Below are 11166 nucleotides of genomic sequence, written 5' to 3' on the forward strand. Positions count from 1 at the left end.
TTTTTTTTTTTTTTTTTTAATTATATTATATTATAAGAAGAGAAAAGTATAAGTAATGCGAAAATGATCGATCGAGTAAATTCAAATTTTCATTATGAATTGAAAAATATTTCAAATTGAAAATTTTATTTTATCCAAAGTTAATGCTTTTAATACTTGCTAAATCTTAAAAAAATACTAGCTAAAACAAAAAAAAAAAAAAAAAAGTTGAAAATAGTTGTAAACATCGGAAATAATGAGGATGAAAATTCCGGAAACTAAATCAATTTGAAAGCAATGGTTTTTTGTTGATAGCTATAAATAGAGGAGCTGATTTTTCGTCAGTACAGGAAATCTGGAAGAAAAAAATAGATCAAAATTATAATTATAAAATATAGTTTTTTCAAAATCATACTTTAATTTGAGTATTAAATTAATTTAATTTAATGGAATAGAATATGTAATTATGCATAATTCATACGAGTTAATTGCAAATTTTGCAATTACGGAAACGAAATTGATAAATTAAAATGATTATTTTCAGCCAATTTTTCATATGAATCTATTTCTTAGCTAATCAATCATCCGTTTAGGAATTTGATAATCACATATCATTTAAAATCATTTTTCATTAATGTATTAATGAAGATATGGAAAGTTTCAAAAATAAAAAATAAAATATCGTGAAAATTATCCTTTCATTTGAATACTTAATTATCATTTCATGATGGTTATTTTTTTTCGAAATTTCAATCAATCTTTTGAAATGCACAAAGAGCATTTTCCAATTCTTCCGGTTTTTTATATCGATCCGTTTACATTCCAACCTTTTCCGGTTTCATGCATCTATTCGTTTATATTCCAACCTCTTCCTACTTCACATTTCACGTTTATTCTTAAACATCAAATTTGCAATCATTCGAAACGAATCATTTGCTATTTTTAGCATATATAGCTGGTCGATGCTCAGATTTGATTTTGTATCCAGTGAAAACAGTTGATCAAGATGATCAATATCGATTTGATTACAGTGATGTTAGTTTTGGTAATACGCATAATCAAGGAGCAACTGTAGCAATAACATGTACCGAAAAAGGACGACCAGCTACGGTTGAGGGATATGATCAGGTTATAGTTGCTTATTAATTTCCGGATTATTCCTAATTTTTCTCGTATTTTTCGTTACACATTTAATTTAACAACAATAATTTAATTAATGCTTTCATCATGAAATAATTACAACTAATTACAGCAAAGGACATCAATAACATCATCACCAAATTTGATGGCAACATGCACCAACGTTGGTGGTTCACAATATACTTGGACAACATTGGGAAAAATATTGCAATTTGTGGATTGTCGTTTTTAAAAAAAAAAAATCAAAAATCAAAAATTAAACTTTTTTTTTTCTAACATAAGTTTTTATTATCAATCAATAAGTAATAAGTAAGTAATAAGTAAGGTTAGAGGTTAGATTAAATAAGTAATAAGTAAGGTTAGAAAGATAAATTTAATCAATCCTTTCTTTTCACCTTTTTTTTTATTTTTCTTTGAAAAGAAAAAAAAAAACTTCATTGAACATACCTTCAATGTTTGGCTAATGATGTTAAAATATCATTTGCACTAAAGATATTATCAATTAGTCTGATATCTAATTAAAATCTTTTCATATTAGATAGTATTAATCATTTCCATATTAATCATATTAATATTTGATAACTTCCTTTCTCAATAAATACTTTCCTTTCTCGTATTTTCTTTTCTTCATGCATATATTTTTTTATGTATATCATATGGAAGTTTTAATTTAAAATTTAATTTGACATTAAATTTTTGTATTATAAATAATTAGGGCTGTTTTTTTTCTTTTATTAAAATCATTAGAGGATAGTTTGACTTTGAAATCTTGAAATGTTTTGATATCAAAATTTCTATTTAATCAATTATTCCTTCATTTTTTTCTTATAGTTAAAAAAAGAAAAGAGATGAAATTAATAATTGATGTTGCAATTAACAAAACATATTTTGTTAGGCAGAGTAGCAGTTTATCTTCCCTAACCTTGGAATTATTTCAAAATTTTAATTTTAATATTAAATTGTTGGTTGCTTAAAGAAACTATCCATTTTTCTTTTTTCTTCTCCTTCTTCTTCTCGCTTTTTCCTTATTATTGCTAAAATGATGTCAAATTTCTTGATTAATTAATTTACTGAAATTTTGAAACAATTCCGTATTCCTTCATCAATGTGTATATAAAAGTTGTTTGAAGCTTATTTTTGCCATTATTATCCATTTACTATTTTCTTCTCGATCTTTTCTTTTCTGTTTTTTTTTTTTGCATAATTAATTAGTTAATGGAATGAATGAACAAGTGAATGAAATATTTAATGCAGAAAGAAAGTTTCTTTTTTTTTTTTACCAAATTTAATCAAGTACTAAAATAATTTTTTTTTTCTGCATTAATCAAATTTTACCAACAAATTTCTTTGCAAATTATCCAATATATATTATGAAAATAAATTCCTTCTTTCGTTAAAGATTATTTAACAAATTTTTAATGTTTGATATCAATTGTGTCAACCTATTCATCATCTAAAATGTGCACCTTTGTATGCAAAAAATTAGAACGAATTGAAACTTTTCTGTAAAATATATGCATTCCATTGGAATATTTTGTAATGTATCGATAAAATCGCCATAATAAATGACAGAAAGTAAACTACGATTTGTTTTTATTTATTTCCTTTTATTTTTTATTTTGATTATTGGAATTATTGAATACTAGAAATAATTATCTAACATAAGCAAAATAAAATAGACGTTGTTAACCTATTTATGTTGTTTTATAAACTTTAGAAATAACGATAAATAACGAATTCATAAGACTTCAAGAATTCTTGAAATTGAAAATCAAAATATTGTTAAGTGATTGGAAATCATTGAAAGAATTAATTTCATGAATTTAAATTTCCAATGTTAGAAATTGATGTTGAATTAAATGAGCTTTCCGGAGAGGCATGAAGATATCATTCAGGAATGATCCACAATTCCTGACATAGAGGATAATTTCTTGGTGTTTAGCAAGAAATACCATATGTTTCAGTGCTTTATCTACGGTGGGTGCAACCGGAAATTCCTCGAAATGGACAGTAGAGCTATGTGATCTATGGAAATCAACAAGAGGATATAACTGGAGCGTGACGGGTCATTTGCTCAGTGGGTCACATAGATCCATTATTAAATTATTATATGTGGCAACAATAGACACAATTATATTACCCATTAGAAAATAAAAATGATTTCAAGGTATTATCACTCAGAGCAGCAGTAATAATTGCTTAACACATATCGTTATTTAATGGGGCATTTCATTTGGATAAGTAAGTTCGATGACCATTGCGACCTTTTAAATAAACCTTGTCATTTATAAAAGTAAAGAAAGAAACAACAAAAAAGCAAAGAAAAAAAGGGTCGTGATATTGGAATTGTTCAAGTGAATCATTTTCTCATCTATATTTATAATGGAATTCTCGAGAACTTTTAAAACTGCGACATCAAGCAAGTCAATTTAATTGGTTTTAATTTTCTTCTATATTTGAATCAAACTTTGGAGATTTTTTTGTTCGTACATATGTTGGACGTTTTCGCAAAGACCTGAAATTTATTTTATTTCGTGACCTGCATACTAGACATTTCCAGAAACCTGAAACCTACCAGAATCGGAGGGTTTCCGTCGTAAACCTGATCATTAACTAAATAGATATGCGATGTTATGTAGTTTTTTTCTTTTTTTTTCTTTTGCCTGTTTTCTACAATAGATTTATCTGAGTTATTAAGATACAATGATCAACAACATATACAGCGCAATTCGATACCCAACAGGATAGGATGGTTTGATCGTTGTTCGTTTGCTGATTGTTCATTTGTTAACATTTCTTGATTTTTGGATGTTTGTTGATTTGTTTGTAGGTTGTTGAATGTTTGTTGATTTGCTTATAAGTTATTGAAGTTTGTCTGATCTGTTGGTCGGTTGTTTATTTGCTGGTTTTTTGTCTTTGCCAATGGTTTATTTGTTTGTTGATAGTTTTTTAGTTATGTCAGTACACGGTTCTAATTAATGAACTTCATTAATTACATGGTTCCAAGTCGCGAACTAATTAATGAACGTAATGGAGTGAACGTAAAAAAAAATGATGAACGTAAAGGGTAAAAAAAAGGTTAACAATTTAAGGTAAACAGCCGACCATAGTGGGTGAATCACATACATGACTGCAAAAGTTCTTTTATAGTCTTGAAACGAAGATTGGATACGGTGGTTGGTAGTATTCCATGGCGGATTGCCAAGGCAGGTGTGTTTTTTTGCGTAATTTGGGTTACTCGGCCCGCAGAAGTGTTCGGTGATGGATGTTGCGGTGATTTAGAGGTTGCGTTTAGCGATTGGGATTTTTGTTTCCATCGAAGATTATCTATTTATCCAGTCAATCCCGGGAAACTTGATAATATATGTTGTGACGACAATGTGACTATTCTAAGTTAACCACTCAGTTCCGGGAAACTTCGGAGTATATGTAACGATGACGATGTGGCTATTCTAAGGAAGCTTACAGTGCCAGTCATCAAATCACTCCTGTCTTATCTTCCTATTCTTTTCGAATTGCCTGTCATTATTTTGTAGATTGCATGGTCGTTCTGTCAAGCTAAACCAATACTGTAGTATCTGAGATGGGTATTTTTAAAGGTGTTTATAATGTGGTTTCTTAGTTGTCCTTATGAAGTTTATGTTAACCCAGACTATTTGAGCAGTGAGACAAGAAAATTCTTCAACAGGGGAATTGGTTATTTAGTCTCATTTTAGAGATAGAATGATAACAAAGTTCGAAGTGTTCGAATAATCATTAATTTGCAGAAGTGCAGTTAAAAAGTGTGTTTAATGGCTGGATTTCCTTGAACTGGGACAAATGATATAGTCGACCGGACTTCCCCAAAATGATAATTCGTATTTCATCAACTGGTTAAAAATCATGATTAAACGCGTGCGACTAATCTTCCGATTTTTATTTCGCTGTAATGTTGCCTAAAATTTGCATAATGTGCACAATGACTTTGGATTGTATTTTACATGGCTAACTTTCTTTTTAGGTGTGTAGGTGGCGTGTGAAGCGTGCATTGCGGTGTGAGAGTAAGTCGGAGGCGGTTGAAGAGACGAGGTAGGAGTGTATTCTGGAGCTATGAGTAACAACGACTCAGACAGGTGCTACAAATGCAACGAAAAAGGACATTTTGCCAGGAATTGCCCTACCCAAATTCAGGAGGCCGTCCGACGAGGAGGTGGGGGAGGTTCGTACTTTTTTTCTTGACATGTTTTGCGTGAGGAGTTGTACAAGGTGGAAGTCCATTTTAAGCTACAGCTAGGGAAATTCGGGAAAGAAAATCAGGTTTTTCTGATGTAGGTATTTTTTACATAGTGTGATTAGCAGTCCCGATTTTTGCAGTTTCAGATTGTTTTAATTGCGGGCAGTCGGGCCATTTTGCACGAGAGTGTCCAAACCAGCGTGGTGGTGGGCGCTATTATGGTGGACGCGGTGGTGGACGTTCTGGCCAGAGCGAATGCTATCAGTGCGGTGGTAAGTGATTTTGATGATTTTTGATTAGTTTTATACGATTTGTCGGTTTATTGGAGGAACATTCGCGGTAGAAAATGTTCTTTTATTCAGTGCAGCTTATCTTCTGCTAAGAGTTGGATACACACCGAACACGCTTCATACAAGTATTTCATTAGCTTCACTAAAGATTGTGTTTTGAGCGCAGATATCTAATTTTCCGTTTTTATAGGTTTTGGACATTTTGCTCGAGAATGTCCTACGGAACGTCGCGTTGGTGGTGGTGGGAGTCAGAAATGCTATAATTGTGGTAGATTTGGCCACATTTCCCGTGATTGCCCGGATTTTGGTTCAGATCAATCGAAACGATGTTATAATTGTCAGCAGATAGGGCATATCAGTCGTGAATGTCCACGCAGTGACCGCAGTGATTAAGAAATGCATTCGGAGAGAGAATTGACGCCATGCTATTTTTTGATCACAGGGGAAGGGATTAATCGTGCGGGAGGTTTTCTAATATATGTCAGATTTATGGCAGTGTATTCTGGCGCTGCTTTGTTGCATTTTTTTTGTTTTTGTTTACCTTTTTAAACGATTTGTTGCATTATTCCTTGTTTCAGTTACAGGTTTCCTCTTCCCATTTTTTCCCGAGAGGTTCTTTGGGATGTTTTGAAAATCTTTTCAGTGGAAACATAAAATTTGAGCACAGGTTCCTTTTCTCCTTTCTTGCCGTTCATCAGTAACATGATCAGTGATAGACAGGCACTTTATCCTCCTTGTTGTTTTGTTTCTGTTTCTGGGCAAAAAATTATTTACTAAAGGATCCCTCCCTTGTCTTACATCCATTCACATATACACACACATACACCTACACATAAAGTCCGTTTTGCAAGCAAGGGAAAAAGTGAAAGGAAGTCATCATACCTTCAAATATTTACGGAGAAACGGTCTTTAACGCTTTCAAATTCTCTGTAAAAGTCATTCAATTCTCGCTATCTCGGTGTTACGAACTGTGTTGTTTTTTTTTCTGCTGAATCTTGTTTTTCTCCTGAATTTTAATTAGGTGATCTTTTCCTGTGTTACTGGCGGTGAAAGTACATTTCCTTTAAAGCATAGTGTTCAAGAGTTTGGTTTAACTTTTTCATTGTTTTGTATCCGTGATATCACCGACTAATTTATGTAACAATGGTATTTATTTTTAGTAAAGAATCTCTTCTGTTTCGGTTATTCAAATCTTTCACATTCTTGTTCCAAATGAATTGCCTCAAAAGAACTTTTGGTATTCAATTGTGTATGACAGTGTTTTCTGTTCCCATTTTCTTGCAATTAGGCTCCTGTTTGCATTGTGTATCCTGTACTGGAAGTAATAAAGGGTGTGTTGCTTATCAAAACTGTGGTGTAACATTTCTGCAGATAATTTTCCGAATGGAATTTGGAGCTGAGCGTGAGAACCCGATATGAAATTTTGAACGTGATGCGTCACGAACTACATCTGACGAAATATGAGCCACCTCCCCACAAGCATTTAGCCGAGTATTATGTGAATGGGGTGGGTGGGATTTTAGTCATATAGGAGGGGAAGATAATACATAAAAGTGGGAAAACGAGCAACACTCGTCTATAGTGCGGGGGAATAGTAGACTTACTAGTTGTAAGATAATGGTTGGAACTTTTATTGCTTTTGCCAAGCGTCGAGAATATTTTGAGAAATAACAACTAGCAAATGAGAGACATGAAATTATCACCGGTTACGAGACCTTCGGATATAACTTTCCCACTGTTTCCGATTCAAAACGTACAACCGCATCGCGACTCGCGCATCAACAATCTGGAACTCACGGAGTTCAAAGTTTTTGATGATTGAAACTTCTAATACATCTTTCGCGGAACATAATCATTTACTATATAACGATCTGCTTGTACTTACGGGAAGTAAGCTCATTTTTTGGCTTGAAACTGCTAAACCTTCAACTTTAAAAACATTATCATAAGAGGAGAACAAACATTCGGCAATTTTCCATCCTAACAAGCAAAGTTCAGAAATACTTTTTTCCGATGAGGTTATTCAAAAACTTTTCGCTAACCATGTGTTTATAACTGTCGGAACAGTGGAAAGATACTAACCGAATCATGTTCGCCGTTCTGAATATCAATACCTAGTAGCTGTTTTGCCAGTAATTTCAGTGATGGAGTTCGTGAGACATTCAAATTTTTACGGAATGGCAAATACGTGGCGGTATCTCGCGTCATTTTACGTGTATGAGAAAGGCTCAAAACCTAAAAATAACCAATGAAAAATAGACCAATTGGTCTTTCAAAAAACCTATACATGTATACACAACGTTACTTAATATTAAACTGTCAAGTTGCGAACTTACTTTGAAATCATTTTTGAGAGAATGTCCGACAACGATTCGACCACTCAGCAATTTATGCACCTCAGATTGAACTTTATGGAATGGTTCTGCTACAACACTACATTTTAATACACAGCGCAGCAGATTTCTAATGAAGTAATGCATCATTTAAATTAAATACTCTCTTCTCTCATCATTCGTTGCTATTTTTCTTTTTCATAAAAAGAAAGAGAATCTGCAAATGAAAATTTCTGCTTCCATGTAAATAATTGAAGAGTTAAACGGTGCAGAGTGATATAAAGACTGATAGCTCAATCTGATAATGTTCTCCTTATCATTTCAACAAGGTCGTGAGAGTATCGCAATGAAATCCGCAATAATTTGAGCGGATATAGCACTATGATTGTCAAACAGCTTACCATTTACCAAATTAATAGGCCTAATGCCACTCACTGCCGTGCGATAATCCGTTATATTTTCTCTTGGTTTCACATACTTATCGTAGATACATTGCCCCTCCATATTTACGATTGAAATCCTCGCAAGCATATTATCCGTACCATTCATGCCAACACCAACATATTCACAGTCTATTCCAAGCACGTTTGTCAGCTCAACTCCCCTGCAGAATAGATCGTTTTTAGAAGGTCATCAAAATTACCACTTTCAGACATTTGACGTTAATTCACTTGTGACAATCATTCAGATTCCTCTTTAACTATTGACCCAAACGTGTATTTATTAATTTGTTTAATAAACAGCCATTATTAGGATGGTTTTAGAAGCTATATAAACAACCAGTGTCAAATTGTCATATTTGTTATTGTCATATTTGCCTTTTTCAGTCATAAAGGAATAAAAACGAGCAATTTACTTACTCTTGTTGAGTTTTTGTAATCTCTAAAGATGAACTGTTTGGACCAACGCCTCCTCTTTCCCTGTCAAGTCGTTGTTGCTTTGCTTTCTTCCTGGTTAATCGAGCCATTCTTTTACGATTACAGATTACGCTTCCATTGTACGGCATATCATTAGCTTTATCCACCGACTTCGCTTTCTCCTGCTGCAACTCCTGCAAATCAGTCATAATCAATTTCGCTATAAAAATTGGGAAATGTTATACATGCATATCAACAAAATAAAGTCAGTCCAAGAAGAGTATAAGTAAAGTAAACAACGTGTCCAAAACAAAGTCGCTTCGTTTTCTTAACAGTGCAATTCAAGTGATCGATTAAAAGTGAGTAACTTAGTTTAAGTGGCTTGCAAATGCTATACGAGTATTACATTGAAATATAACTTGAAAGTGAAAAGAAAAAACGCATGTCTTTGAAAGACACTAGCTGGCTTCAGTTCAGCTTTTCGAAAAGCTAGAAGCCTCAATATATCCAGACAACTTAATTTTCCAGACCTACCATACTCATGTCTAGTCTAAAAAGGAAATTCCAGAACCTGGAACTAGACAGCAAATTCTAGAATTCAAAACTGGACAGCAAATTTCATAATTACAGAAATTCCATCTGAAAATTACCTCTCGCAGTTGTTTCCAATTTGTGGACAATGTCGTCATTGTGAAGAATAACGGACCGCAAATTGTCTTTGCTCAAAATTTTCGAAAATTTGTACTCATATGTTTCTGGAAAAAGCTTTGGATTGACACGATTTAACGATCAAAATTCAGAAAGCACTAGCAAAGAATTAGCAAAAAAAATTCAATCCCTTCTTCTCCAAACGCTGAACAAAACATCAATCCGACAAGCGCGAGATACCGGGAACTACGAGACACTCCAGTATGAACTACGGATATGGGATTCATTAGGATGGAAAAGAAAAAAAAGGAGGTGGAGGAGAAACAGGACGTATGAGAAGTTCAAAGATTGGCAAGAATCTAACGAATATTACTTGAGAAAGGAATGAAAGAGAGTGTGGGAAATGGAGTGAGAGAAGATATTGCTATGATTGGTGATACATTGTGTGTTATGTGGCAGGGATTATGAAAGATTAAAAATAGCTACACTCTCACAGTGTAGCAGAGATTGAGAGTGAGGAAAAAGTAGCATCTGATAAAACTTTTCATGTGCATTTTTCTTTTTCCCTCATTAATATTTGTTTCTTAGATTTGCTTAGATAAAAATTTGAAAGTTTTTGAGTAATTCAAGACATCAGGTTAGTTAGGTGATTTATTTCCGCAAATTATCCCACATTTTAAGAAAATCAATAGGAAAAAGAAATGGTATTCGAAACTGAGTTTTTGAGTCTTTTTTTTTTTTTTTCTCGCCCTTTTATGAAATACATATCAATTATAGTATCAGCAGAATTTCTGATTATTCAATGAAACATATTCCATGGAATTTTGATGCTTATCTTCGGTTATTCGATATAGCCTATACCATGATGATAACATATGATTGATTACAAATTGCCAAATAAACTTTTAACAAAGCCTTATACATAGAATTCAAAGATGTCATTCATTCGTCAAATCACTTCTTGTTAAAAGATATAATGCTATCATTTGTTTTCATGTAAACAACGTTTTCTTTTTTCCTTTTTTTTAAATTTTTTTTTTTCACATTTTTTTCCCAAATAAGATTTTCTTAATTTATTTCGGGTAAATTTTTTTATATCGAATAGAAGTGTGAATTTGCATCCGATGTGTTAACGTTTCCATCATAAATCGTTGTTCAAGCGTTTCGCTGTCCAACAATCGAAATTCCCGAATTGTCTGTAAAATTATTTACTACTTTTTTTTTTCTTTTCGTTTAATCATAATGATAAAATTTGACATCATTTTTCATTCTGAATATAATGAGAAAAAGTGGTCATGTTAATCCCATGTAATTATCATTTATTGTTAACGCTATGATATAACATTGGATATCAGTTTTGCGCAAAGTGAAGTTCATCAAATTTAAATTAAACGATTAACTCTGCTCTTACTACTCTCATACCACAATGAAAGTTAAATTTTCCAGTAAATGATTGAAAATTAAAGTACAAAATAATGTGAATAAATTCAAACCCCATATACTGGTAAATCACGGCTAAAACTTATTCGACCAATATCGTGTAAAATGAGCTTGATTGATTTACCATGTAATGGACCTTGCTCAATCATTACAAAGCCTAAAATTAATTAATAAAATTTAGTAAAATGAAGTGCAATATTTTTGTTTACTGTTTGACGGATAAAAATATTTGATTTATGGAATAATTTTTGCACTTTTTTTTTTTT

The 11166-nt window shown here is 32.3% G+C and overlaps 5 protein-coding genes across 5 annotated transcripts in view; 3 read left to right on the top strand and 2 right to left on the bottom strand.

Moving 5' to 3' along the window:
- Positions 1-629: 629 nt before the first annotated feature.
- Positions 630-1351, top strand: LOAG_09065 (hypothetical protein; the record flags this gene model as incomplete). The annotated part of the gene is made up of 3 exons (XM_003144594.1): positions 630-636; positions 926-1107; positions 1232-1351. 3 exons carry the CDS (start codon positions 630-632, stop codon positions 1349-1351), a joined length of 309 nt encoding a protein of 102 aa, XP_003144642.1.
- A 2764-nt stretch (positions 1352-4115) lies between these two features.
- Positions 4116-4517, top strand: LOAG_09066 (hypothetical protein; the record flags this gene model as incomplete). Its single annotated transcript, XM_003144595.1, has 2 exons — positions 4116-4179; positions 4270-4517. The coding sequence occupies 2 exons, from the start codon at positions 4116-4118 to the stop codon at positions 4515-4517; spliced, it is 312 nt and encodes a 103-aa protein (XP_003144643.1).
- Positions 4518-5208: 691 nt separating this feature from the next.
- On the top strand, positions 5209-6015 carry LOAG_18462 (hypothetical protein; the record flags this gene model as incomplete). Its single annotated transcript, XM_020451122.1, has 3 exons — positions 5209-5317; positions 5479-5604; positions 5813-6015. 3 exons carry the CDS (start codon positions 5209-5211, stop codon positions 6013-6015), a joined length of 438 nt encoding a protein of 145 aa, XP_020305114.1.
- A 1226-nt stretch (positions 6016-7241) lies between these two features.
- Positions 7242-9573, bottom strand: LOAG_09067 (hypothetical protein). Its single transcript, XM_003144596.2, has 6 exons — positions 9463-9573; positions 8816-9006; positions 8357-8559; positions 7959-8047; positions 7705-7857; positions 7242-7408 (listed from the first exon to the last, which is right to left on the bottom strand). The coding sequence occupies exons 1-6, from the start codon at positions 9499-9501 to the stop codon at positions 7322-7324; spliced, it is 762 nt and encodes a 253-aa protein (XP_003144644.1). The 5' UTR covers positions 9502-9573; the 3' UTR covers positions 7242-7321.
- A 960-nt stretch (positions 9574-10533) lies between these two features.
- The window catches only part of LOAG_18463 (hypothetical protein), a gene marked incomplete at both ends in the record, with an annotated part of 1709 nt that continues 1076 nt past the window's right edge, over positions 10534-11166 (bottom strand). The window contains 2 exons of the mRNA XM_020451123.1: positions 10534-10656; positions 10954-11057. Of these exons, the coding sequence (XP_020305115.1) occupies positions 10534-10656; positions 10954-11057 (227 nt within the window). The remainder of the gene's footprint in view (positions 10657-10953; positions 11058-11166) is intronic.

The sequence above is a fragment of the Loa loa genome, assembly GCF_000183805.2.
Source record: "Loa loa unplaced genomic scaffold supercont3.324, whole genome shotgun sequence".
Lineage (NCBI taxonomy): Eukaryota > Metazoa > Nematoda > Chromadorea > Rhabditida > Onchocercidae > Loa > Loa loa.

Bases quoted from the DNA above. Each gene is read 5' to 3' on its own strand.
- LOAG_09067 (XM_003144596.2), bottom strand. From the start codon at position 9,501: ATGACGACATTGTCCACAAATTGGAAACAACTGCGAGAG. The intron at 8,048-8,356 runs GTAAGCTGTTTG...GTAGTGTTGTAG, and splicing joins GCCTATTAATTTGGTAAATG to CAGAACCATTCCATAAAGTT. The intron at 7,409-7,704 runs GTTAGTATCTTT...CGTGAGTTCCAG, and splicing joins AGAACGGCGAACATGATTCG to ATTGTTGATGCGCGAGTCGC.